At 38.9% G+C, this 27,192-nt stretch overlaps 3 protein-coding genes across 4 annotated transcripts in view; 1 reads left to right on the forward strand and 2 right to left on the reverse strand.

The window, feature by feature from the left end:
* The window catches only part of LOC131974759 (tetratricopeptide repeat protein 28-like), a 192,079-nt gene extending 180,287 nt beyond the window's left edge, over positions 1-11,792 (reverse strand). For both annotated transcript variants that reach the window (XM_059337206.1, XM_059337205.1), the window contains exons 1-2: positions 11,465-11,792; positions 8,295-8,594 (exon numbers count right to left, since the gene is read on the reverse strand). In XM_059337206.1, coding sequence (XP_059193189.1) covers positions 8,295-8,594; positions 11,465-11,494 — 330 coding nt within the window. In that variant the 5' untranslated portion in view covers positions 11,495-11,792. The remainder of the gene's footprint in view (positions 1-8,294; positions 8,595-11,464) is intronic.
* Positions 11,793-14,770: 2,978 nt separating this feature from the next.
* LOC131975062 (L-serine dehydratase/L-threonine deaminase-like) lies at positions 14,771-18,154 on the forward strand. The gene is made up of 8 exons (XM_059337594.1): positions 14,771-15,336; positions 15,427-15,583; positions 15,715-15,754; positions 15,850-15,989; positions 16,562-16,653; positions 17,062-17,289; positions 17,401-17,525; positions 17,632-18,154. Exons 2-8 carry the CDS (start codon positions 15,431-15,433, stop codon positions 17,823-17,825), a joined length of 972 nt encoding a protein of 323 aa, XP_059193577.1. The 5' UTR covers positions 14,771-15,336; positions 15,427-15,430; the 3' UTR covers positions 17,826-18,154.
* Positions 18,155-20,389: 2,235 nt separating this feature from the next.
* The window catches only part of LOC131974319 (probable E3 ubiquitin-protein ligase HECTD4), a 39,690-nt gene continuing 32,887 nt past the window's right edge, over positions 20,390-27,192 (reverse strand). The window contains exons 67-76 of the mRNA XM_059336577.1: positions 26,654-26,844; positions 25,534-25,680; positions 25,272-25,391; positions 25,027-25,182; positions 24,818-24,921; positions 24,311-24,532; positions 24,053-24,219; positions 23,765-23,960; positions 23,374-23,596; positions 20,390-22,643 (exon numbers count right to left, since the gene is read on the reverse strand). Coding sequence (XP_059192560.1) covers positions 22,507-22,643; positions 23,374-23,596; positions 23,765-23,960; positions 24,053-24,219; positions 24,311-24,532; positions 24,818-24,921; positions 25,027-25,182; positions 25,272-25,391; positions 25,534-25,680; positions 26,654-26,844 — 1,663 coding nt within the window. The 3' untranslated portion in view covers positions 20,390-22,506. The remainder of the gene's footprint in view (positions 22,644-23,373; positions 23,597-23,764; positions 23,961-24,052; positions 24,220-24,310; positions 24,533-24,817; positions 24,922-25,026; positions 25,183-25,271; positions 25,392-25,533; positions 25,681-26,653; positions 26,845-27,192) is intronic.

The raw sequence follows: 27,192 nt of genomic DNA on the forward strand, positions 1-27,192 counted from the left end.
GATTTAAAAGCTATAATAATAATTAAGATAATAGATAAAAGCTAAACTAAAAACTAGATAAAAAGACAAAATAAAATCAATAAGAGGGGTAAAAAAAAATCTGTACAATAATAAAAATAATAATCAGAAAATAACAAATAGGTTAAAAGGGTGAGATTAAACATAAATACAATAAAATTAAATAATTGAGTAAAATAAGTAACAACCATACGTAAAAATAATGGAAAGAGTAATAAAACAGCGCTTAAATCTATATTAAGTGTAGTAACAGGCAAACAGAGTGAAATAAAGCCGATCAAATATATATATATATATATAATATATAATTAGAAACAAAGACAAAGCAAGGATTTAAAAAGGGCAATACAATTATATAAAATAGATTTAAAAGCTATAATAATAATAATAATAATAATAATAATAAAGATAATAGATAAAAGCTAAATTAAAAACTAGATAAAAAAGACAAAATCAATTAAATAAAAATCAATGAGAGGGGTAAAAAACAGTACAACAATAATAATAATAAAATAACAGATGAGGTAAAAGGGTAAGATTTTTTTAAATCTTTTACCTCATCTGTATTTATGTTTTAAACATAAATACAATAAAATAAATGAATAAAATAAGTAATAACCATACGTAATCAAATACCTGCCTACCTGCCGGCTAAATTTATTCTATTTTTTTTTTACATGTATGGCGCACTATTCTATTTTAAATAGTTTGAGCTCCTGAGAAACTTCAGGAAGTCATCAGTAATTACTTCTGACAATTACAATCCTGAAATATGACTCGTCGGCGGTGCAGGATCTTGTGAAGGGAGTGCAGTTATAGATGAGCTCCTGTGCCCCATTTCTCTCTATAACCCAATCATTTGCGAGCATGAAAAGCTGAGAAGCAACACATCTGAATTGAGAATGCTACGTGCTGAGCAACTTTCTCTGCTAAACATTATGAGTCTCTGCCGTCTATTGGTATTCTCATGACTTACTCGAGGCATTCATATTTTATAACTGTTTATTCCGAGCTACGGGCAGGTATGCAGGTTGATGTCAGCTGCGTTCAGTTCTTTCAAATCAAACCCAATTATCATAAATATGCATCAAGGAGATATTATAAATATTCAATGATACATATCGTGGCATATACATATAGAGTTAAGAATGCAGCATTTATTTTCCCTATCCTGTAATTGATTTTGTATTTTTCCATTCAAAAGTTTTAAGTAGTTGCTATATAAGGGCAGGTGGCACATACTGTGAGAATTGGAGAGATGCCTCCAAAAGAAAAGGCTGCGAAAAGAAGAACTTCAGCTGTAGTGAAAGTGATGTACTGTTGAATAAACTTATATGGGCTCTGAACAGTCAGCAGTTTTCATTTTCAGACTAAATTAAATCTAAAATTGTTCAGCACAGGAAGGAGAGAAAAAGGGATGATAGCTATTGGCTTGATGTTATTCTTTTCCACTGTGAGGTTCTTACCTATATATCTGTTGTTATTTGTGATTATCTATGTTTCACTGGGATTATCATGTGAATGTCAAGTCTGTAGAAGAGCATCAGCTCGAAAAATCCCTTGTGGATGTGTAAATAACGTGCACTTTAGGAAGCTACAGTGTGTTTGATTATGTTTTTATTTAACTTTTTATTCTTGGTGCAGGTATTTGGATGTGTGCCACCACTGTGCATTGTTTATTTCATTTAATTTCATTATTAAAAAACAACAACATGAACTACAACAGCGTAGGCTAGATTCATATACATATACGTACACATACTGACATAGACACCATTATACAGAATTACATAAACATATCAACATTTACACACACAGTATATATATATATATATATATATATATATATATATATATATATATATACACACACTGTACACTATACATATACATGCATCTGCCACGTCTAAGTAATAAGATAGATATAAGAACCAGTTAACTTAATATTCACTACGCATTTCCTTATATCATTTTGGTCCGAAAAAAAAGGGAGTAGGCTGAAGTAAAATATACTTATCTACTATCTACAGTCATGGAAAAAATATTAGACCACCCTTGTTTTCTTCAATTTCTTGTTCATTTTAATGCCTTGTACAACTAAAGGTACATTTGTTTGGACAAATATAATGATAACAACAAAAGTAGTTCAAACATGTTTAATTTAAGAGCTGATATCTAGCCATTTTCCATGGTTTTCTTGATATTAACCAAAATCATTATCAAGAAAACCATGTAAAATGGCTAGATATCAGCTCTTAAATTAAACTCTTATGAGCTATTTTTGTTGTTATCATTATATTTGCCAAATGTACCTTTAGTTGTACCAGGCATTAAAATGAACAAGAAATTAATGAAAACAAGGGTGGTCTAATCATTTTTCCATGACTGTAATATCTTCTCTTCATTTTCTGTTAAAGAGAAAAATAAGAGAAATTAACTCCAGATGCACCAAATGTTCTTAACCAGCCAATCTGCTCTTACCCAGGTGTGCTGAATGATGAATCCCACTTAATCATAATTGTCTATTAGCATATGTAAAACCACATAAACACTATATAAGGGAAGGTGACGTGTGCCGTGTGAAAATACTCTGGCACATACCCAAGAATCTGAGAGATACCGCCAAAATAATGGCTTGAAGAAGAAGAACTTCAGCAGTAGGGACATTTCTCAGAAAAAAACAACATTTAAAACGTATAAGAATTTAATATGCACTGTTGCCCATAAAGTTGGAATAATTTAGTTTTCAGACAAAATCCTCTGGTAATTGTGGTTTCATTTTCATTGTGATAAGCTTGGAAGAGATGGATTAACAAAGTTTCGAGAAGATATACACTTTATCTGTCAAGAATAGACAGTGACACATTGTCACAATCATTTCATGGAAAGAGGTAAGAAATATTTGATTCCAACTTTATGAGCATGTGTTTAAATCTAATAATCTATTCTATCTATATTTGATGAAATGATAGCCATGTTTTTATTTGTGAATGTGTCCTTATGTCAGCCAAACAATTAAAGAATGAACTTTTTCTAAATTATTCTTTTTAAAATTAATGAATCTGAGAAATCAACTGGTCATATCAAAATACAAACATATTGTGAATATGGACAAAAATAAGAGGAAATTTGTCACTTCCTGTATGAGGCCCATTGTCTGGGAACTATAAATGTATGTATACAATTTCCTGACAAAATATTGTAATGTTCTCAAGATATTTCAGTGTGGACAGACACACATACAGCTACACTGCTAGCTTGGCTAATAGACACTCAGCAGGATGGTTGATAGTTTTAACTTGCAAGATATTACTCAGAAAACAATGTGATAGAAAAGCCAACTCTACACTAAATACACACAAATGATCACATCCATCAGGGCTATCATAGTGCATTGAAAAACAGGCCACCTAATACAAGTTTCCTGCTCTACAAATACAAAAACACATATTTTAGCCCACTTCCTGTAGCTCCACTGTGAGGTTTTCAGTCCATTATTCAGCATGTGTGAAAATAATAGCACGGGTGACCAAGATGTTATAAAATAAATATTTAAGATGGTGCGAATGAAAGCAAGAAGAAAGGTACAAGAGCTATAACCACTCTCCACATGAGATCAAAAGCCAGGTTCTTTATTCTTTACACACACTGAGATCAGATGAGAGCTGGTTTAACGGACTGTCATGCCAACAGGGGAGCATTACACCCCAGTGGTTTTCATCCACATGAAAAGCAGTACGCTGCTGAGAGTGGCAAAGGATGAGGTCTTCAAATCACACTATTCTTTTTCTTCCTTTTCCGTGTACAGTAACAGCAAAAGCCAGTGTCATCACCCAGCACTGCAGGAAAAAGAAGCTTTATGCCTAATCGAGGTGTCAGCATCCACTCCTCACACAATTACTGGATATGCTGCTGCTGTAATTAAAGTCCCCTTTCAGCACTCCACATACCATGACCTTTTCCAATGCAAACACTCATTGTCTCAGTTACACCCAAGGCCGCTCCACTGGGATGTAAATGGACATTTTTATGTTAGTAAAAAAAGAAATATGTATGCACATGCACTGGAAAGAAATGTGTTGCTGCCACATCTGGGAAATACTTGATGGGTTTCAACCGTCATTACGAGAGGGTGTCGCGGCAACTTTGGCAATAAACACTTGAGGAGACAGAATACCCTTGATAGGCACCATCATAACCTATAATCAGAAGATATGCAAATGATAGAGATGTTTCCCCTGACACTGCGGTGCCAGTTGTCTTTCGGTTCCCTGGGAAGTCTCCTGTCAGCGCTAACGTAGGAGAATGGGAGTGATCGCAGAAAGGGTTGTTTGTTTAACGTGTCACTGGAGCAGCCGTGTTGTGAGGGAGGGACCAGATGGAGGAGCAGAATAGAATCCAGAGAAGGTATTGTCCTCTCAGCCGCTAGCATACGCCTGAAAAACACTTGCGGTGCGACAAAGAATCACAACATACTCACTGGGAATAGAAGCAACAAGAAATACTAACACGTGGTTGATTGTCTCCAACAACTTCTGCCAACAAGCCAAGTTGCAGTTTGTCTGTCAAGACTCATATATGTAGGCATGACTGCAAACAATGCTTCAGGTATGGATGTTGCTGCAAAGAAGCTACACGTCTAAAAACTGGATGAGTTACACACATCTTAAACCCAGCAGCACAAATATCTATACAATCGCCATAGTGTCATGGTTGCAATTTAAGATTAGTTATTATTATCAATTCATTTTTAATTCATTTACCAAATATCACCCCTTCTGTTACATTTTCCTGGTTATGGCATTGAATAATGGTCAGAAGAGTGTTTTTGCAGAATAATACGATGTGATACATTGATCTTTGACCTTTTGGATATAAAATGCCATTAGTTCAAAATTTTATCTTATAAGACATCAGAGAATTTCATCACCTTCTCCAGGAACTGAATCCAGATGACTTCTGGTACAGCACTGATTTTTCTGTGACTTAATTGCAATAAACAGATCAAAATTTGCCGAAATAACTACAAGATGATGACGATGTCTAAAACATTTGAATTCATGCTTTCACAGATGTGTCTGCAAGCTGATAAGCAAATAACTGAAATGATTGTTTTCTGAATGGAGTTCAAGACGTTCAGGACTATGCAGACTGCCGCCATTACCGCAGACTGTTCCCCAAATAAACTGATGTAACCGTGGTTTGATTGCAATGGATCAAAAAGATGCCGATATAACTACATGGTGATGTTGATATGTAGAAAGTCCAAATTCATAATTTGTCAGGTTTGTCTGCAAAACAACAAGCAAACAACTTTAAAATGTTTGTTTTCTGAATGGAGTCTGGATCAATCAGAGCTGGGCTATGAAGGAGATTCTCAACATCTAACGGAGATCTTCAGTCTACTGATTTACTGATGTCTACCTATGTATGTATTCTTAAGTTATGGCCAAAAATGTTCTTGTGAGGTCACAGTAACTTTGACCTTTGACCTCAACAATCGAATCAGTTCATCCTTGAGTCCAAATGGACATTTGTGCCAAATTTGAAGAAATTTCCTTGAGGCGTTTCTGCAATATCATGTTCACAAGAATGGGTCAGACATGAGATGACAATGCAGTGACCTTTGACCTTTGACCACCAAAATCAGTTGAAAATCCTTGAATCCAAGTCAATATTTGCTAAAGCTACAGAAATTCCCTGCAGGCTTCAACCATACATCACATTCATGATAATGGGACAGATGGACAGATGACTGTTGCCGGGGCAAAGACATAAAAATGTTCTCCATCTCGCACCAATGTCTGCTAAAAAGTGTTAGCTAAAGTTTAAGAGTTTGCTGCAGGACCATTCCTTTTGTAGTTAAAAATTAATCATGCACAGGAAAAGAAGCTTGATTACAGACACGTACGCAGCCAGTTTCCCTCCCAGACTGCCTCTTCGAGACTAAATTCGAACAGACACACACAAGCGTGCGCCCCTTGTCTATGAAATGACACCCTATTTTGTTCTCATTTAAGCTTTTTATATTCAGTAAGAGGGTGAGGTACAAAGGGCCTAAAGCTGTCTTGGGTCATTAAACCACACATTTTCTTTCTTCTTTCAGAATGTGTTTTCTGGCACTTACAGCAGGCAAAGCTGACAGATTAGACAGGGGGTTCCTTCACAGGCTGGCTGTGGGCTTCAGGAGGGTGGGCTGCTCGCTGGTGCTTGGGGCAGCAAAACCACGCCTGTCACTGTTTGACGGGCCAATCCAGAAGTGCGGTCATAGGGAGGTATGATTGATGATATTATGTACTCACACAGGATCTGAATGCCAGCACACTCCTGTGATTTAATCCCTGTTGCTTCATCAAACATCCAGGCGTAGCAGATGGACTGCACAACAACCAAACCTCTCTTTCCTCCGAGGCCATAAGTGTCAAGACCACCATTACTAATCAATTCTTTGAGGAATAATGGAGTTATAGTAATACTGTTCATTCATATCCACTACAACACAATGATAGAACATGATTCTTAAAAAATCTTGTAAGAAGATCTCAGGATGGAATGAGCTAAATGTGATTTTCTTTTCTATCTGACACATCATAAAAAAATGTAAGATGGATTTGCTGCGACCTTGGCCTCCATCTCCATCTGTACAATAATTAAGTAGAAAATCGTTTCCATGTTGGCTGTGTTGCTACATGTTAAAGCACATTTCTATGTTCATATGAAAGCCAGTCATGATGAGCATTTCCTTGAATCCACTGAATGTAAAAAAAAAAATAAAAAAAAAGCCTCTTGGAAATTAAATTGCCTCTATGGCTTTTTGTCCTGCACAGACAAAATGCTTTTCTCAGCCTTCGTGTTTGACAACACTGACCCCTAGTGGTGATTCAGGAGACTGAACGTAAAACATGAACATGAAGCCCTCTGTATAATTGCCAATACCACAAATATATTAATCCCTTTGTCTCATGTTACAAAGTAAAACACAAGGGTCAGGCTATACATCGACACCGAGTCTGCTAACACAAACTTCAGCATGAGAGTCAAAGCTGTCAGGCAGTAAATCCAAGAATAAGCAGAGCTACACTGCCTAGATTAAGCCAACCATCCCCCAGTCAGACCACAAAGAGGTTCATTGTACTTGGACAGCATATAAAGAGGAGAAAGGAGAATGATTTTGGCAGTGATTTTCAATTATAGTTTGGCCTCAGAGGGTTATGAAATCTCTCCAGAATGAACGAGATGTACTCTATGGTAATGCTCAGATGCTACAGAGAGAGAAGTGACAACATGACGGGAGAAATTAGTAATATCAAATGACACAGCAAAAGCTATGCACTGGAAAACAACAGCTGGACAGCAACTGTATATTTATAGCTGCAAAAAATATGAAGAAATGTAGAAAACAATAGAAGGGCTACATTTGTGACTACATTCTGCAAGCACACAACATTATCCGTGTGATAAAAGGCAACAGTCTCGCTGCAAGAGGAAACCTACCTGAGCATCTGAAGATGCACGACCTCAGATCAAAGAAGAGGTGGCCGCTGATGCATCATTGGTAGCGACAAATTATCATCAATACCACTCTACCACATTATCATCAATCTCGCTCTGGAAAGACAAAAGTATCTCTCCATACTAAATCATGAAATCAATGCATTTCTATCACTGAGAGGAATTGGTCTCCGAGTGATCTGTGCGGCTGAGTAATGTGAAATCTATCGCAGGTTAGTCCACATGGCCCGGACAAGATCAAAGACAAGACCCCAGAAAACTTTGTATTGATCAGCAGCCACATGAATGCAACTGAGTAGTTAAAGTGTGAGCAGAATTTGAAACACCTCAAATTGAGGATAGATAATGTAATATTTGTGAGTAAGTGAGTGAGTAAAACAACAATAATATAACTACGACAATGCTGTATTGACTACTGTACTATTATTACATGCTATATTAACAAAATGGTACATTTGTCAGTGACACTTTTGCAAAAAATAAAATTTTCTAATCAAATATACTTCCCCATTTCAAATATACGTCCCCATTTCCATCTATGCAGCTTATCCTGGTAATTAATGTTCAAATTGGCCATGATATGGACATCACAGCCCACAAATAATATTTGATGAATGAGATTTATAAGGATTCTCTGTTGGTGCACTTGAAAAAAGTCAATTATCGTTGTTTAATATGCAGGGTGACCAAAAACAGGAGTTATCTGTCATGTTGCTCCACAGTTTTAGTGTATGTACAGCTAAAAACAGTTGAGGCAAGCTTACCTTGGGCCACTTGGGATTGAGCCCGCAGGCTTTTTCTGCATCATCCAGAGCCGCCTGGTGTTGTCCCAGTTTGAGGAGTGCTGCTGAGCGGTTACTGTACAGGATGCAGTTCTGTGGGTCAGCTTGCAAAGCATTAGTGTATAAATGAACGGCCGCCTGAAAGTCACCACGCTGACACGCCTCGTTGCTCTGCTGCACTTTCTCCATGAACTCGGCTTTGCTGAGACCATACCTGGCTACTTCGTCTCCAGGGACACACCGGATAGGTCTGCCCGCCGTCCGAGAACCGAAGATGGAAAACTGGAGAAATGGACAGAGAGGAGTGAGAGAACTATCAGTTAAATATAGAAACACTTAACTTAACCAACAGGTATGCACTTAGTAGATCAATAACAAACTGTATACACTAGTTAGAACTAGGGTTATTACAATAATAGAATTTCAAACTCTGATACAATACCAGTACAAATAATTGATAATATTCTACTCACACCTTTTTAACATCTCATAGCAGAACAATTCATCTGTTTAATTTAGTTTTCCAGCTCCGGTACACTGGTATTTTGCACGCTGGCTCACTGTTGTGTGACTTTCTGGAACACTGAACTCACATAACTGAGCCATTGTTAGTGTTATTTGTTCCACGTATGCTTTTCCTGTTATGACAAATCCATGTAAGTGTTAAAAAGATAAAAACCAGGGAGGATATGATCCATATAATTTGGCCTCATAAAAAAGTCTGTGGGGACTTTAATTTAGCTCATATAACAATTACAGATTGTCCATTTTTTCTTGTCCATCATTTTTTTTTTTCATCCATTTTTTAAATATTTGTAAATTTTAAAAATAGAATAATAAAAAAAGATTTAAAAATAAATTAATGATAAAATTAGGTTTTAGGGTTTATGGTGAGTTTCTGTAATAATCTAGAGCTGCAACGATTGGCTGACTAATCAATTAGACCAAAAAAAGGCAACTATTTTTATCATTTTATTTGAATTATATTTTAAGTAATTGTGTTGTAGTTTAAGTAATTTTCATTTTCAAATTAAAGAAAATAAGCTGTGTTCCGCCTCTAAAATATGGAAAATTCCTGCTTTTCTCTGTTTTATACTATATTGAACTGAATATTGACTATTTTCTGATATTTTAAAGACCAGACAATGCAGATAAATTGACAATAAAAATAATCTGTGATATGTTTAATTGTTTTGCAAGATTTTGTCTGAATACATTTTTTTGAAAATCTATAGGGAGATTGTTGATTTTGCTGTCTGTTGACCTCTGAAAGACATGCACATCTGTGCAGCACATGTAACTTATAACTTTGAATGCTAAAATCCAAGTGGTTAATTCAATAATCAAATTTTTGTCTATGAAGGACAGATTAATCTAGGTTAAACATAGGGGAGATCTATTGAGGTTTTATCTTTTACATAATGTTAGTTCAAAATAAAGCCTGTTATTCTCCTATACTGCAGTTAAAAACAACAATTGTGTAAAGTGCAACCTAATAAAGACATCTTCTTTGCGTTGATAATCTCCAAACACAACAAGATAATACCTGCCTTAGAGCAAGGCCGTCGGCATCAATGTTGGATTTAATCTATTATGGTTCCCATTCATATTCAACTCATTACCCTCCTGAACCAACTGGCAGGCAAACCATTTAAACACAAGACCAATTATCATATTGACTCAAGTCATACTGTTGCTGCAGCCAACCGATACAGTCGGATTGATTAAGTAGATGAGTGCCGTGTCCATTTACCGGGGACGCTTTGCTGAGTATTACTGAATCATGAAATTCATCTCGGGTTGCATGTTTTTAGGGCCAGCTTCCATTATACCTCTTTCTCACCACACCTCCTCGGACTGAATTCTGGGATAGGGCAGGCTTGGTAATTACTTCCAGAGGCCCGGGGAGTAGACGCAGCAAACACGAGGGCTTTTGGGTATCAAGTAGATTCAACATCAGGTTACAGTGCAGCACCAATCAGTTGCTTTCTGGCACGCTTCATCTTTTTTTGTCCTTCTCTGCATGAATAATCTTTTTGATCCTTTGACAACATGGAAATAATCAACTTCCTGCTTTATTTTGGCAGGACTTTAACGCATCCTGTGTTTTTATATTACCTCTAATGGCCAATTCATCACCTGTTGAGTGGGAAAAGAACAATTATCATGCAACCTAGAAGGTATACCAGTGGGATTTGACAACACAGAGGTTGAAAAAATAAGTGTTTACTGCTAGGTTGGTTGCTCTAAGTCCCATGTAGAGGCATCCAAACCTCTCAGAAATGCACAAACAGACTGAGGGAGTGATGTCCACACTGCAACTGACAGCACTGTCACGCTTGCTGACATCCAAAGGCTTGCTCCCAAAGAAATCAGAAGGAGCATCTATTATAGATTATTGCTTCCAGGGCCCAAGTGCATGCAGGTTTTTTCCCTCAAACAAACACTCCTCCTGCAGGCCAGCTGATCTCAGCTGATTAGCAGGAGCGGAGAGATGGGAACTAATCAGAGTGATTTTACAGTGAAAGGTCCACTGTGAGTGCTGGCTCCTCTGCAACAACACAGTTAAGTTAGGGGGCTGCCTGCCTACTGTATGTGGGCAGGAAGGGTGGAGAGAGAGCGATAATGAGAGCCTACACCAGCACAGAGGACACCATACCAACTTAATCACAAGGAGACAGAGATTAACTCAACTCTCCAAAGGCAAATATAGTCAGGAATGCACTTATTTACAGTTTTTGTTGGTTAGTTGTGCAGATTTAGTCAATGCAATACACACACACACATACTGCCACTGCAAGATCTTGGCAGCTTTTCTGTTCATGCAATATTAAAATATGTGTGCTTTGGGTTTACTGCATATTTTGTAATCTGTATGCTCTTTATATTGACATTCAAATCACATAAATGTTGCCTATTGTCCGCGCCAGGAGAGCCCACATATCTACTGTGCAGTTCAGTACAGCTTGCATGACTGGAAAATCGATAGAGGGCTTTTTACGAGGTTTTCTCAGGAATGGTCATTCGGTATTTCCTGTCCGGGACGCGAGGTAAAAAAAAAAATGTTATTCAGGGGGCAATAAAATGCCAACAACTACAATAATGGCAGCTCGCATGACAGCGAAGAAAGTGGTTGTTTTTAATCTATTTACCTTTTCTTTCAGAGTCGCTTGCTTCTCCATCCTGTCTGACTGCTTTGGTTTGTGCGACGGGTAATCTCTCTCATCTCATCACACTCCTTCTCGGCTTTTTATCGACTGTTTGTGCATCAAGAGGTGTTGAAAAGTTTGCCAAAAAGTCCACGTTGTAGCGCGAGTGTCGACAAACTGCGAGGAAAATCCACAAAGACTGAGCTGTGTGGCGTCCAGGAGAAACTTTTCTCAAGGAAAGTGCGCCATGTTGTCAAATCTTTTCCTTTTTTTCTTGTCTTTTTTCCCCTGTTGCCATAGCGGATTTGTGAGCGCTGTGCAGAGGGAGGCATGAATGTCTGAGGGAGCTTTAGTCAAGAGAAGAAAAGAACAGTTAATTAATGTATCACTCTCGAGTGCTTTGTTTGTTTTCAGACGTGTTACATAACATTTATCAAGTTGAATTCAAAGCAAATGTAAGCTTACTTTAACATCACTGGCGTTCATTGACTCTGAGGGCAGGGGGGATAAAAAGGGGGCACCTCGCCCACCACACCTGGCCCAGTGATGCTGCCGGCTTCAGGTCATATCGTTCAGCCGTAATTATGAGCACTGATGTGAGAAGAACATTTTATTTTAGCAACTTATGGCCATGCCTGTCAAGTTTTGGATTTGAAATGAAGGGAAATTTTCTGGTGTCTGCTGCGAGCAGTCCCACCACCCCAACCAAGCTCCAGTACGCCTTACATTTTAACACAGGTGTACAACAAGAAAGCTAAAATCACTTATAAACTACAGTTGGCTTTATGTACAACTGCACTACTTTCTGAACTTCAGCCAGCTTTTTTGTTTCTTGTGTGCCATTATTGGACAAACTGATTAATATAGGTGTGCCTGACCTATAATAATCAGACACACCTGGATTAATCAGGTAGTCAGAACCCTTTGGGTGACGTCACAGTGACAATGTGTCACTGTGACGTCACAATTATGTTTTTATGTATTTTAAAGATATTTTTGTGCATTTTATAGATTTATTGATAGAGAGATAATCAGAGCGAAAGGGGAAGTCAGAAAGAAAGTATTTGGAGCTGGATTCAAACCCGGGCCACCCGCTCAAGAAGACTGAGCCTCTATGGTATGCGCTCTAGGTGTGCCACCGGAGACGTGCCATGTTATTATTGATTTAGTGTATGGTTGTCACTGATCCGATGTCACACACTAACCTCGCGCCACCTACAGTACCTGTAGTAGGTTACTGTGGGTGGTAGTTATCACGAGGCTAGTGACAGAGCTCACACTGGGAATTATTAATTGTTTATTTTACTTCACCTGTGCCCGGTTAAAATATACAGTTTATGATTAAAATATGGGAGGACGGCAGGAAAGAAAGGTATAATATGTGACTTCCTGGCCAACTTGATACTTGACAGGTATGCTTATGGTGTAGTTAGATTTTGAAATATCAGGAATTTCTGAGAGGGGAAAAAAGTCCACTAAGTGTCAACAAAACCTTGGCAATATGACTGAAAGTTACATAAGCATATAGTAACAATTAATACAAATTACAGCTGATTTAAGATACACAGTTTGATTGCATCTGGTTTCAATAACAAATAATGCATAATACCGCAACTGTAGCTAATAAAGGCTATTTTTTAAATGATTATTAAATGATGTGACTACTGAAATAGCTACGTGGAGGTATAATAGAGTGCCACTCAACCTTGTAGACAGTTATTTTCCCTGTGGCCACTTGCGGTATTGAAGCAAAAAATCTGCTTCCATCTCAAAAAGCATTTTCCTCTTAAAACACATTTATAAAAGACACAATTGTAAAACTGTTGACAGGACACCTCCAACTGCAAACAAGGTCAAATATGGCTCTCTCCATTATGATTTTTTGATCTTTGTAGGTTTTATTATTTGTAAAAAGTAAATTCAAATTTTCTCTTGCCAAAAAGCTGTCTGCCACAGTGACCTGTTTGATGCTGCCACTGGGGGGCGCCAAAGTCAGAAAGTATAAAATCCAACACTTCGAGGTCAATATTAACATAATGATTGTTTACCACAATTACATGCTGACTTAGAAAAACAACATGCATGTATTGAACTTTAAAATAACTTTAACAACAAATTGTCTTGAAAAAAAATCCATACATACTACACTCCCAGCTCACACCCCCACTCCCTCTGTAGCATTATCAAATTCAATTGCAGCCTCAATGCTCACTTCAGATGTATATCAATAAATAACTATTTATATCACTTAAGATGAAGACAAGCAAAGCAAAATACTTTTTTTTGCAGAAATATTAAAGAAGTCTGTCCCATAAAACCAGGAAATGAAGCAGACTGGTGCAACTGCAGTATGCTCTCATTTAAAAAGAAGTGTATGTGCAGCTTTTCACCAGCAGATGGTGCAACAGTCCTTTTTCAGAGCAGCCTCTAGTTTTGACCTGACACAGTCATGAAATGCCCTGCAAACTGTTAAGGAAAAAGGTATAGCCTTTGTGTGTTGTCTTTTGATTAAACTTAAACACCTTAAACTGAGACAACTGCTGCACGTTTTTCCTGAAAGCTTTGTTTTAGGATTACATTGTGATATGAAAACAGACTATAAAGCCCTATATTTAGCTATGAAGAAGTTTACAATGTTGACCACTGACCCACTGTGCACCTGTCTGCTGAAAAAGTTTGGTTTTATGGATTTAGATCTCCTAAATAGTTGAGTTTTTTTACTTTAACTACAATATAAATATAGACCTTAACTCTCTCAAATTTAAATTTGCTCTGTTGGCATGACCACAGTGCTTTGAACAAGATTCAGCAAACAAAAAACAGTAAATATCATTGTGCTTATTTATTTAATTAAGTTCTAACTTATTTTTTTCACATGACATAATGAGCAACCTCATTTGACACGCTGACCTATATTCAATGTACTCAGGTAAAATGATAAGATATCCTCGCTATGTGAATTATGAACATAATGTCCTTAAAATATTAAAAGTAAAAGCACTATTAGTGGGTTATTGTTGCTAATGCATGAACATAAATGTTGCCACGGCTAGGACAAATTCTACGTATATCATGCACCGTAGAACAATGCAATCTGTCTCATTTTATATAATAAGTACATTTAACCGCTTATATTAAATTTCTGCACATTTTAATGACGTTTCTAATTATATTGACATTAAGTAAGCAGCCTCATGTTAAACTTGTCTTCATGTCACCCTGAGACAGCAGCTCTGCAGCACCGGATCATTCAGGTTTGAGCCGTCCACCCGGAGCCCGCTTTTGGTAGTCGGGAATCTGGGCCAAAATAGTAGCGACTCTTTTGGTAATGCCGGCGGTGTGTGCCATTCCTTTAGAGGGAGAGAAACTCGCAGCGCGTAGAAATGTCACGGGAGGGTCTTACAGCAGGCGAGAACACAGAGTGAAATTATGTAACGGACTGTCACTGGAAAACGTGTTTTTTTTATATAATTTCCATCACGTAATGCAATTAAAATATTCACTTTTAATTATGACAGCACGAGGTAAAAAAGTAATTCTGTTTCATTCTCATTTAGACATTCGTGCTATATACATGCAGACTGTTTAAATGTCCCAGTTCACACCAAACTATGACACAACTTGTTTGTTGTTTAAGAAAATGGGGTGAAACTCAATGAGAGGATCTTCCTCAGTCTGCACTGCTCCTCACGGTCACTGGGAGGGTCTGGTGGCAAAAGGCAAAACGCTGATTGGTCTGGAAGTGGGCCTCCTTTGCCAAGCCCACAGCACCAGGAGGTATATATGCAGTTAGAATACCAGAGGCAAAGATATAAAGAAGTTTGGGATCGGTGATATCCAGCACAGCTTGTTATCCTGCCATCCACCTGAGACTGGTAAGCTGACCTTTTAAATTATCTTTGAAAAGAGCATTTAATTACTTGAGGAGTCTCTTGAGGAATAATTTCCCTTCATGTGTTCAACAGTGAGATGAAGACCCAGCAGCCTCTTCACATGGCCACTCCAGTGAGGCAGAGCCTTGCCCTGACTAAATTAGCAGGGACCTCTGTTTACCTCAAACTGGATTCATCTCAGCCCACAGGATCCTTTAAGATCAGGGGCATCGGACACCTCTGCAGAACTGTGAGTAATTCTCTTATGATCTGGGGTGATGTCATATAGCTGAGATGCTTGGATCCAAATGAACCAGTTTAAGTGCATCAGCTTTGCATGATTGAGTAGATATTTGACTGTAATGCTGTTTTTTCTTGTAGTGGGCAGAGCGAGGATGTGAGCGGTTCGTCTGCTGTTCAGGTGAGAACATAAGAAGAATGAATCAATGGAAGACTTGTGTTTGTCTCTGTTGGTGTATTTGAGAGTGTAACCTTTGACACTTTTGGTCCCAACAGGAGGAAATGCTGGTATGGCTGCAGCTTATTCGGCCCGGCAACTGGGGGTTCCTGCAACCATCGTAGTTCCAAGTGTCACACCAAACCCAACAGTGGAGAGGCTGAAGGACGAGGGCGCCACCGTGGTCATCCATGGCAAGGTTAGGAAATGTAATGAGCAGGGATGCAGAGATATACCGGTTTAACAGCATATCTGTATGAAAATTGTCAGTTAATTACTGTGTACATTTGCTTAACTAGGGTACTAAAAAAAATGTATTTTGTCTTATAAAAAAGGAGACTTTTTACATCTAATTCCAATAAAAATGTAAAATAAAAAAATTATATTAAGCATTTGTTCAACCAAAAAAAGGTTTTCATTCATTTAAGGGTTATTGTAACCTATAATAATGATAATAATAATAATAGTAATTGTTTATTACCGTAAACATCATACCTTGAAACCATTAAATTCTCTGAGACAATTATTATAATAAAAAAATATACCATGAAAATCTCACACCATTAAAACCCTACTCGTGTGTTCTTTAATACAATCTTTAAATAAAACATATTACATTTTTCAGTAAAAATAAATAAATAATGTTGGATTCTGGTGAAATTTTGTGCACAATCAATATTTTTTTCTTATATTTTCTCCCCCAGTTATTACAGTGTAAACTTTTGTTTTCACACCAGAAGATTAAATACATTTCTGTCTTGTATTTTCCAGGCTCTAAATGAAAGCATTGAATACGGACAGCAGCTCGTGGCAAACAACCCCAGCTGGATATTCATCTCCCCCTTTGATGATCCCCTCATCTGGTGAGACGATCTACGTCTGTCTGTCCTTCAGGGATTGTGACAGCATGTAGATTACTATGTACTGCACAGACATTCTTGCACAGTAATCTATCTGTCATGATGAGATAACAGAGGGAGACATGATAAGACAGATTCTTCTCTCCTCTAAAGGAAATTAAATTGTTTCAGGATGTGCGTATGACTGATAGTAGCACCTGTCTTATCCAGCCGTGTCACTCACAGAGCAGGTGCATGAGGTGTTATGTCAGATATCTTATCACAGTGCCATCTCTGAGGGGTTGTCACATATCACAGACCATAAATTGATGACATCACAGGGGCTGCTGGGCTTGCAAAGATAAAATATTCTAGAATAAAATCACATTTTCCAGGAAACTGACTGTGGTGTGGTTGTGTTTGTGTGTGCAGGGAAGGCCACACGTCTCTTGTGAAGGAGCTGGAGCAAGATCTAAAGGAGAAGCCCGGAGCGATTGTGTTGTCGGTGGGAGGCGGAGGCCTGCTGAACGGAGTGGTGGAGGGACTGCGTCGTGCAGACTGGGCTGACGTGCCCATTGTAGCCATGGAAACCATGGGAGCACATAGCCTCAATGCAGCAATGAAGGCAGGGGAGCTGGTCACTTTACCTGAAATTACCAGGTACGGAATCTAATCATAGATATTATGCTCAAATAATTACACCATCCCAAAATGTATTACATAGTTTCTGTGTGTGTGTCATAGACTGACCTTTTCTTTTATTGCTCTCAGTGTTGCAACCACACTGGGCCTGACGAGGGTTTCTGCACAGACTTTTAAACTGGTGGACGAGCACACGGTTTTCTCAGAAGTCGTCACAGATCAGGAGGCTGTTAAAGCTGTGGAACTCTTTGTAGGTGAGTACAAGCTGCACCTAAATACCTGATGCACAACAGGTTAAAAAAAAAAGCCAAAAAACAGCTGTGAGACTGACCTCTCTCCTGGTATTTCCTCTTTCTGCAGATGATGAGAAGGTCCTGGTGGAGCCCGCCTGCGGTGCCGCCCTGGCAGCCGTGTACAGTGGCATTATCAAAAGGCTGCAGGATGAGGGCAAGCTGGCGCAGCGCCTGGGCCCAGTGGTCATCGTGGTGTGCGGCGGCAACAACATCAGCATGGAGCAGCTAAGGAGGCTGAAAAAACAGCTTGGTGTTATCTAGCGTGGGCCGATTACCTCGGGTCGTCCTGACCTTTCCTCTGTTCCTCCATCAGCTGGTCTCAATCCACAAACCCATTTATCTGTGTGCTCCATAGACCGAATCATTCCAGACTGTGAGACTCTCCTGAGCACTGAGACTGACACATTTTAGAGGGAGCTGCTGGAGGGATGTTTTTTTTGTTTTTTATCTTGATGAAATATTGTAATTGTGCTGCTGCTCTGGTAGAGCTAGTTCTTGACTTTGAGAAAAATAAATACAAAAAAGGTTGTCTGACACATTTAGGTTTGTATTTAACATGCTTGTAAGTTGTTGTTTTGCTTTTGTACACTGAAATGTATTTAAAAATTAATAAATTATATTTCTGAAAATTCTTTCTATGAATCATTTCCCTGCATGAATGCACTTCTGGTGTAAGTTTGCTCCCTATATTCCATAGATTCACACTATCCACACTATAAAATGAGAGAATCATCCTCCAAATAGATTATCCATAATCTTCATAAACTACTTAATTTTAAACATGCATCCAAAGAATTAGTACATTAGGTGTGCATGTCTACATTATGTATTTATGTATTGCATCACTTTGATATAACTTCTGGTTGAGTGAAAATGTAAAGTTATAATTTGTGCTACAGCTTAATTAATATCTCTCTCATACCATGAAACAATTCATTGTGCAACAACTCATTAATAGCTCCGGTCTCAGTAGCTTACTTTCTAATTAAGCTCCTCTCTCCTCAGTGAGTATTTGGCACGCACAATGCATACAAAATTACATTCTTGAGCAGCTGTGATCCCTTATGAATGAAAGAGTAAATCACACCTACAACTTTTTTTCCTTTCAGTCAACACAGACATCTTTGAAGGAGGAGGAAAAGTGGCCTCACTGCCTCAAAATCAAAATCTGTTAATGGGTCAGTGGATTGTTGCCTGACCACAGCAGACCACACCTTTCCAATGCTCTCAACTTCCCAGCGTTTAATTGGCTGCTTAGTTAGGGATGTGGCACTTTTCCCAGCAACTTATTGGTCCGTGGATCATTAACACTGGTGGTGGTGGGGCCCTTATGTCACAGGGAGGGACAGTTGATTGGTTCCTTTGAAACCAACCAGTTAACATGCTGGAAACATTCCCAGAATTCCTCCCGGGTAACCTTGTACTTAGTTGAAAAAAAAAAAAAAGCACAAATATAGTTTGCATTTTTACTTCAAAATATGAGGGAAACTTAACAAACAGACTAATATATTTTTTGCTGTTAAAGCATTTTATGAAAGAACACACTGTTCTAATTTTCACACCACGGCTGCTTCACAGTTTAGCTCAGCTTAGGGAGCGATATACATATTTTCTATCAATCAAGATCGCAGTGTAATATGGAAATATGTGATCGATTAGTTCAGATTTTTGCAGATGAAATATTGTATCCACTGTTTTAGATCGCTCCCTTTGATTACAGCAGTTAATGGAGCTGCAGGGATAGAGTGTGTCAGTGAGGAGCATGACTGGAGATCCAGCTAGAACTGGCCTGACCCAGCACTCTGAAAAGGTGTCTGGTTTACTGGCAGTGGTGACGTAACAAGAGTCGGCCGCAGGGTCCTTACATAAAAGGCATGTCCTAAAGGAGACAAAACATGTTTCACGGGCATCATTCATCATGACCAACACTCATTGTCTGTGCACACATGGGTCGGGCATGAACGCTACGGCATGTCAATGCTCTTCAATCAACATGCAAATGATGAGGATTTTGCATTGGAAAACATGTTTTTCTCAACACATTGGATGTTTATCTGAGCAATATCATAACCTCTTTAGAAACACATACACACAAATATATTGAAATGTTGGATTTATACTCTAAATGCACCTATAAATCCTTAGGAATCTGAGAAAGAAAGATTAAAAAAATGGTTCTGTCTGAGTATGTTTGAGTATATCAACGTGAGAAACCACCAATAATTAAAATGACAATAAGAGATCTAAAGAGATCTTCTTTCCCCCACCCCCAAAAAAGTAAGGTTTCAAAACACATTGCTTTCAAAGACTTAATCTGCAAAAGCAGATAACAGGCCATTTTAACAACACAATCTTGATTGATTTTTCCCTGGATTGCACAATAAAAACACATATTTTCACAAAATGTTAGCATTTTGAGATGTTTTATCAAAAACAACCTACAGGATGATGAATCAAAACAGGGATATCTATATTTGTAAATGTAATCTTTGTATTATTTTAACAAAATTACATTTTTTAGAATTATTTTTCAACATTTTATTTTAAAATGATTGAGAAAATAGTATGTGCAAAGTCTTCCGAGTTGTTATTCTCTGTATATAATATATAGGATATATCATAACCTGAGTGTGTGTGTGTGTGTGTGTGTGTGTGTGTGTTTGTTTAAACAAATTATTTACCTCACGGTGAGTCACATGCCAGTAATCATAGATCTAGAATAGTTATGTTAATGGGAATGTCAGCTATACGGATTAAAAGAACTAAAAATGAGCACAAAAATGTATTGAGTAAAAATGTAAAATGCATAAATCAGAACAATGATATTTGTACATGAAGACATTTCTTTATTGTGACACAGAAATCTCAAATGCCATCTGATTCTTTACATCTGTATAATCCATTTTAGATATGTTAAGTTTCTGATGTGCAGAGGTAAGACAGTAAAAGTTAAGTTAATGCAACCATAAATAATTGTAATAAATATCAAGTAAATGTACAGCACACATTTTTATCGCAACACCTCTTTGTATGGATATGTCCTTTTTATAACCTTATCTACCCCCCCGGAGGAGGAGGGAGTAGAGGAGAGAGCGTCCCTGTTAGCAGCGGTGTATCACCCTTCAAAAAAGAACTGAACCAAAACCAAAACTCGCAAGCAATTCAACAATCCAGTATGCGTCAAATATCAATGCTGTTGTCGTGTTTTTCAGTTCTATCCAAGTAAAATGGCGATTTTACTCACACAAGAAAACATGTTTCACCATGAGTAGAAGAAATTGAATCCATCTGAGTACAAGACAAAGGTGATAAGATTACTGGTATCTCCAAAATTCATAAAAAATAACAACACAACAAACCGGATATCCAACAGACATCGCCTAGTTTGCTCATTTTTAGAATCTTTTCTTGGAAGAGTAGTGCAAACCAAAAAAAAAAAAAAAAAAAAAATTATAAAGGTGAAGTGAATTAGCAATTAATAAAAACTGCCGTCAAACATAACTTCAGTCTATTTACATTTTTTTTCAGATTTAATTTTTACACAGCTAAACATTTGGTTATGAGTAAAATAAACAAAGGAAGAAAAACAGCAGAAGCCTGTTTTTTCTTTCAATAAAGAAAACTATGAAAAGGCAAAACTCAAGATAATCCGCCACCCCTCCCCCAGTGTGTGTGTGTGTGTATGTGTGTGTGTAGACTGTGTGTGTTGTGGAGCGAGCAGGGGAGGGGGGGTTGTTGCACATTCAGTAGCAATAGCACACAAACAATGTAGGAGAGCAGCTTGTGAGAATGTCATCTCCTTCTCGTTTTCACAAAGCAACACAGGTTTCACAAACCTGAAATGCAAGCACATCAGAACCAGCAGGCCTCTCCTATCGTCCAGTCTACCTGACCTAACATGCCGCCAAAGCTACTCGAAAAATCAAAGAGCAATTTCATAAACTAATAGATTAATATGACTTTTTACATGACTTAAATACCCTCTCTTCAGAGACTTGGATAAAATGTATTCAGTTTATATAGGCATAAGTTAGTTTGTCCATTAGCAGTTCATATTTTTTTTTCTTCTTTTTTTTTTTTAAACAGGCAGTAAACTACATAATATCCTGTACAGCACTTGTTCACATCTTCTGCCTGCTCATAGCTGACGGGGTCAAAAATAGGCAGCATCACAGATTTCTTTTGTTCTGGTAGTAGTCGTACCTCCGTCTCAAACGTCAGATAATTCCATGGGATTTCTCTTCACACACACACACACAACCAGCATCACCCTCTGGAGACAGGCTCCTACAGCAAAGGCATGTGTCAAAACATCACCCCCACAGAGGGGAGACAGAGGGAGGCAGCTAGGTTAAGCATTAGGAGAGTAACAGTTTGTTTGTTGCCTTCACAGCAATGCAAAGTTCTGCAACTCATAGTTATGCTGAGACCATCAATACTGAAATGTTACCGCAGCGAGAGGGTTCAGCAACCGTGAGTTAAATTTGCAAGTGTAAAGTGCTGATCTGAAGTCATCCTAATAAGTTGTTAAATTCACAGAACTTGACTGAACCTCTGTTAAAGGTAGGGGGAAGGGAAAAGGCAAACAAAAAAACCTGTGTCACAGTTCTTTCACTTCAATGCCATACTCAAACTCAGTGCAACCAGAATAGACACTTGTTAACAGTGTCAGATTATCCTCCATGAATTCTTCACAAAAATATGTGTCAAACTTAATCATGAAATGTAGTATTTGTGTAAAATGCGATTTAAAAAAAAAGAAGCAGGGATAAACATGCAAAGCATTCATAGCCACCCAAAATAAAATGAAAGTAAAGGTGTGGGTTCGTTGGAGCAGCAGAGCATAAAAAACTGTTGTCTGTCTCAGAGGAAGGTCCGGGAATATTGGGGGTCGGGGGAGGGCAGGTATATATGCTTGGGAACGTGGGGTTGTCAAGTCTTCTTAGCCGCTGAGAGGGTCCTCGCGGTAGTGGATGGCGTATCGCAGTTTCTCCAGCATCACATCCAAAGAGGTGTACTGGGGCAGTTTAACCATGAACATACAGGTCTCTACGCGGATGTAGCGCGAGTCTGGCTGACCTGGAGAGAAGAAAACAAAGGGGAAAATCACCTTGTACTTCTCTTGCATCATGAGTCTGTTACGTACTGGAGTTTTACATGAAACTGCTGGCCAATTAGTCGCTGCATATCAAGTGTTTGTGATAACAAGCTTGTGTAGGTAATAAAAGTTAGTGATAACGTATCTTATCTGTAGTAAACCCAAGCAGTTTGTTTTAGCCTGTGGGTTTAAATAGTGACTCAGAAAACTAGGACAGATCTGACTTCTGAAACAATGTGTCTTTCTACATGGAACAGCTTCATATGTCCATTATACAATTTTTACAAACACAATCAAGCTATGGCAAACAGCTCATTCATAGTCTGTGTGAGGTCGCAAGACAAGACAAGCTGCTTTGATAATGACAATCAGTTTCCTCACTAACAGCACTAAGAAGAACATGTGGCGATAGCAGCCCTTGTGTCCGATCACTGTCCTGTTGAAACCTTGCTAGTGGTTACCTCTGGATTCCACCAGTTTTGTTACATCCTCCACACAGCCTCATCCCACATCAACAGCATTTCATGCTCGTATTTTTTGATTTGTTGATCATTTTTCCTTGATATTTGTGCTTCTGTCATAAGTTAAAAGGCTACATAGTTATATTTTCTTGTCTGTTTTAATTGTGTTAAATGTTATTTCCGGCTTTGTTCTGTAGCCTACAAAGTTATTCTGTCGATGCAGCTGCAACAGGTGGAGTTCAGCCCTTACCTGCAGCTCCATCAGGAGGGGCGATCTTCATGGGATATGGGGGAACGTGGGCGGTGTCGGGCCCCCCGTCCTTGCAGGGACAGGTGAACGGTATTCGCTCCTGGTTGCAGGCAAACTTGATGAACTTGCAGAGCTCCTCTTGAGTGAACATCTCCAGGGCGGTCCAGAAGAACTCGATGTGCTGGTCGGTCTCCATCAGACCCACCTGATACATGGTGTGAGCCTACAGGGGTAGAGAGAGAGAGGAAAGGGCATACTTTGATTACATTTGATCAATATTAACCTGTTAGAAAATAAGGTTTCTCATGTAAATCACTGACATATTTATTGGTGACTGGCCCACAACAGGTTTGCATAATATGTGGGAGTGGATTATTTATATATGCATTACCTTAAGGAACTCCAGGTTGATGTAAGGCAGGCCGCAGGTGCGTAGCTCCATCTCCAGGGGGCTGAGCATGGTGAGCAGCTGCAGGGGAATGATGGAGCTGAGGCCTGCACGCACCGCCGTCATGCACTCAACGTTTTGCAGCTCCCTGAGACGAAGGTTCCGCACCGCCCTCGCATACATGTCCTTATTCTCCCAGCTTAACGCACACAAACAAGCACAGGATATATAAAAGATGACTGGTTTTATAGATAATTGCACGAAGATATCATGTGAGCTGGTTTCCTGTACCTGACAATGAGACTGCGACCTCCCTGACAGAGCTCCACCTCCTCTCCCGTCATAGTGACATAGGTGAAGGTGCAGCAAGGCCGGCTGGGGGAGTCGGGGCTTTCTCCCGAATGGTGCTGGGAGGAGATCTCAGCACACAGGGTCTCCAGCTCTGTCTCATCACTTGCCTGCAGGGTTGGAGAACAGACATCACATTTAGGTCACCAGAAGTATGGTATTAGCAGCGAGAGACTTAAGTATTCACCACAGATGCCTTACATTTTCAAACTTCTTGACGTAGTTGTAGGTGAGCACATCCGCTTCCTGCAGGTCCTGCTCTTGGTCGAGGGACTCGCCCACCAGACCCCTCCAAAAGGAGCCCAGTAGGTCCAAAGGAAGTGGCACGTCTGCGCGGATGGCTATGCCAAGAAGCTGACCAAAGAAGTGCAACAACTGTTCCTCTGCATAGCTGATAGGGCAAGGCGTCAGGATGTACTTCCCCTGCAGAGAGCAAAAACAACCATGACTCATCATAATACATCATCTGTGATTTAACTTTGTCGTACCAGATATTATTCTGTGAAAAGGCTGTATTCTTGACATTTTATGAACAGAACACTCACTGCACTTACTGTGAATGTTTTCAAACTCAAAACATTTCATAGTTCATTTCAGGCAGTGTCGGGGCAATCCAGACTAAGACGTACACTACATGCCTTGTTGGGTAGAACAAAAGTTTCTAAAACCGGACATAGTGAAAGCATGTCAGATAGTGTAAAACCTTACCTTGTTACGGTTGGCTGCAGCACTGGGGCAGGGGAGCAGCAGGGAAAGAGCAGAACTCTGTAACTCCTTACACACCTGCCAAAGGAAATGTCTGAAGGAGCCACCTGGAGAGACAGATTCAACAAAGCTGCAGTTAGGTCTGAGAAAAAAAAATCTTGACAAGTAAAAGACAGGGCAGACCAGAAAATACATGAAGGAGAAATTCTGACTTGTGCCATGAACTTCCTCTCCAGTGAAGCGGATGTTAAAGGCGTAGGTTGGGTCTCCTCCGCTGGCCAGTTTCACACAAAGCTGGGACGATGGTACGCAAGATAGCTGTCGTGCTGCCTGGCAGAAATATGTGTTCTCTGATGACCTGATCTCACCTGAAGAACAAATGCCAGAGACGCAGAAAGAATGAGGGCAAGGATGAAGTGCAAGTGAAAACAGGTAAACAAGCGAAAGGAATGACTACCTCCCACAATCTCTAGAGGGTCCAGTGTAATCTCTGGAGCAGCATGATCAGCTGTCCGCTGTACTGTGGCATTCAGTACTCTGTTCATTACCGTGACCTTAGTGTCGTAGAAGATTAGACCTGTAACCAGTGGAGAAAACAGGTGATGAATGTAAATGATAATAACTGATCAGACTTTTTTTTCAGGTTTCACATAAAGGTCAAAACATTGATACTTCAACTTGGCCCATAGTTTCTTCTTGACCTGCTAGATTCTGCTCACCTTTGGCCTCACATAACAGCGCTGCAATGCTGTTCTGATAGGTAAGAGTCTGCCTCAGCTCCACGAGCGGTAAGAAGAAACTCTCCAGGGTGTTGTTGAGGGACTGCAGCAGGGCAAAGCGCAAACGCAGGCTCTCCACGGGCACATCTGGAAACACATGCAAAGGAGTTTAAAATGCTAGATGACAATACGCCTAACCAAGTGTGACTTCCAGAAGGAAATATTGATTAAATTCATCAATTTTTTTTATTGATTATATATATCTATATATATATAGTTTATAGGAATAAACTTGCCCTTTAAGGCTAAAATAATTAACCTGAAATTATGTGTTTTGGTTATTTTATTAGATTGTTTATCTTTTCATTGTTGTTTATTCTTCAAAGACTTTGAGTTATTTACTTCAGTTGTAGCATACAGACTTACTGACAGCTGCGACACAATGCCAAGAACCAAAAAAAATGTTCTGACAAAAAATCCCAAAGCAGTCAAAAATGTTTAAGTTCTTCCAAAGATGCAAACAACATCAATCTGCTGGCTGAGGTGATGCAGGAACAACCACTGGACCAGCTAAAAAAAAAAGCACAGGAACCGACCGAAGTCTCCGTGGTCAAAACAGCTGTTGTAAAATTGTAGTGCACCCCTTTTCTGACATTTATGGTAAATCCATTAAAAAGGCCCATAATTCATATTTGACTATGTTTGCTTTTTTAAAGTAAGGTGTTAACACAGGTTTATATAAAACATACAAATGAGATTTACTGCATTTATTCACAAGAAATATAAGAAATGTTACCTGTGTTTCTTATAAATTACTACTACATTGAGGGAGAAATTCATTCTTTGATTATGGGTTGCAGAAAATAAATATCGTGACAATGACTGATACAGCAGACTGATAGCTACATTTTTTTTTATGTCTTTTCCCCTTCATGTCCTCACCAGCCCACCAAGACAGTTGATCTTGGGGAAAATATGTAACACTATATGATGACAGGGCATGCATTGGATTCCAACCTCATTGGAGGAGGAGTAAGAGAACAACAACAGGGATTTTACCTTTTTGACCTTGTTATCTTGTTTACAACACAGACAGTAACAAACAAGGGTGTTTACTCACTGAGCAGGCTGGCCACACGAGGATCAGCAGTATCACCGGGGTCCAGGTAGACTTCATGGGGGTGCAGTCTGGCTGGTGTGATGGCCAGGTGACGGCAGAGCCTGTTGATGTACTGGACCAATGCCACGTCCATTTCCAAGCTCCACTTCCTACAGGCCTTTTGTGCATGACGAGTGTCTATACAGGTACACCTGGTACAGAGACAGCTGCTGTTAATGTTCAGTCACTTATAGAATCACCCACAGCAATTTATCAATGATGAACAGGCATTTGGATGTGAGATATGCTACAATTTTCTGTGATCAGTGCTATAAGTGCCTATAAATCTTACCTAAACATTTGTATCATCTCGAATGTTTAAGTGTACATTTTACAACTGTATTTTATAAAAACATACATGAATATCACATCAGATAAAGATTGAGCAGATAGTTAGTATTACAGGGTTTGGGCTTGAAGAAAGAACCATTACATGCCATTACAGAATAGGACAAAATCAACTCTTGTAAAGCTTCCTCTACTTAAGCTTGCTATTATAG

The sequence above is a fragment of the Centropristis striata genome, chromosome 7 (genome assembly GCF_030273125.1).
Source record: "Centropristis striata isolate RG_2023a ecotype Rhode Island chromosome 7, C.striata_1.0, whole genome shotgun sequence".
NCBI classification, from domain to species: domain Eukaryota; kingdom Metazoa; phylum Chordata; class Actinopteri; order Perciformes; family Serranidae; genus Centropristis; species Centropristis striata.

What these genes read in the sequence shown, in the direction of transcription:
- LOC131975062 (XM_059337594.1), top strand. Translation starts at nt 15,431, where the DNA reads ATGAAGACCCAGCAGCCTCTTCACATGGCCACTCCAGTGAGGCAGAGC. An exon ending in CCGTGGTCATCCATGGCAAG is followed by an intron (nt 15,990 to 16,561) that starts GTTAGGAAATGT and finishes TGTATTTTCCAG; the next exon opens with GCTCTAAATGAAAGCATTGA. An exon ending in AGCTGTGGAACTCTTTGTAG is followed by an intron (nt 17,526 to 17,631) that starts GTGAGTACAAGC and finishes CTCTTTCTGCAG; the next exon opens with ATGATGAGAAGGTCCTGGTG.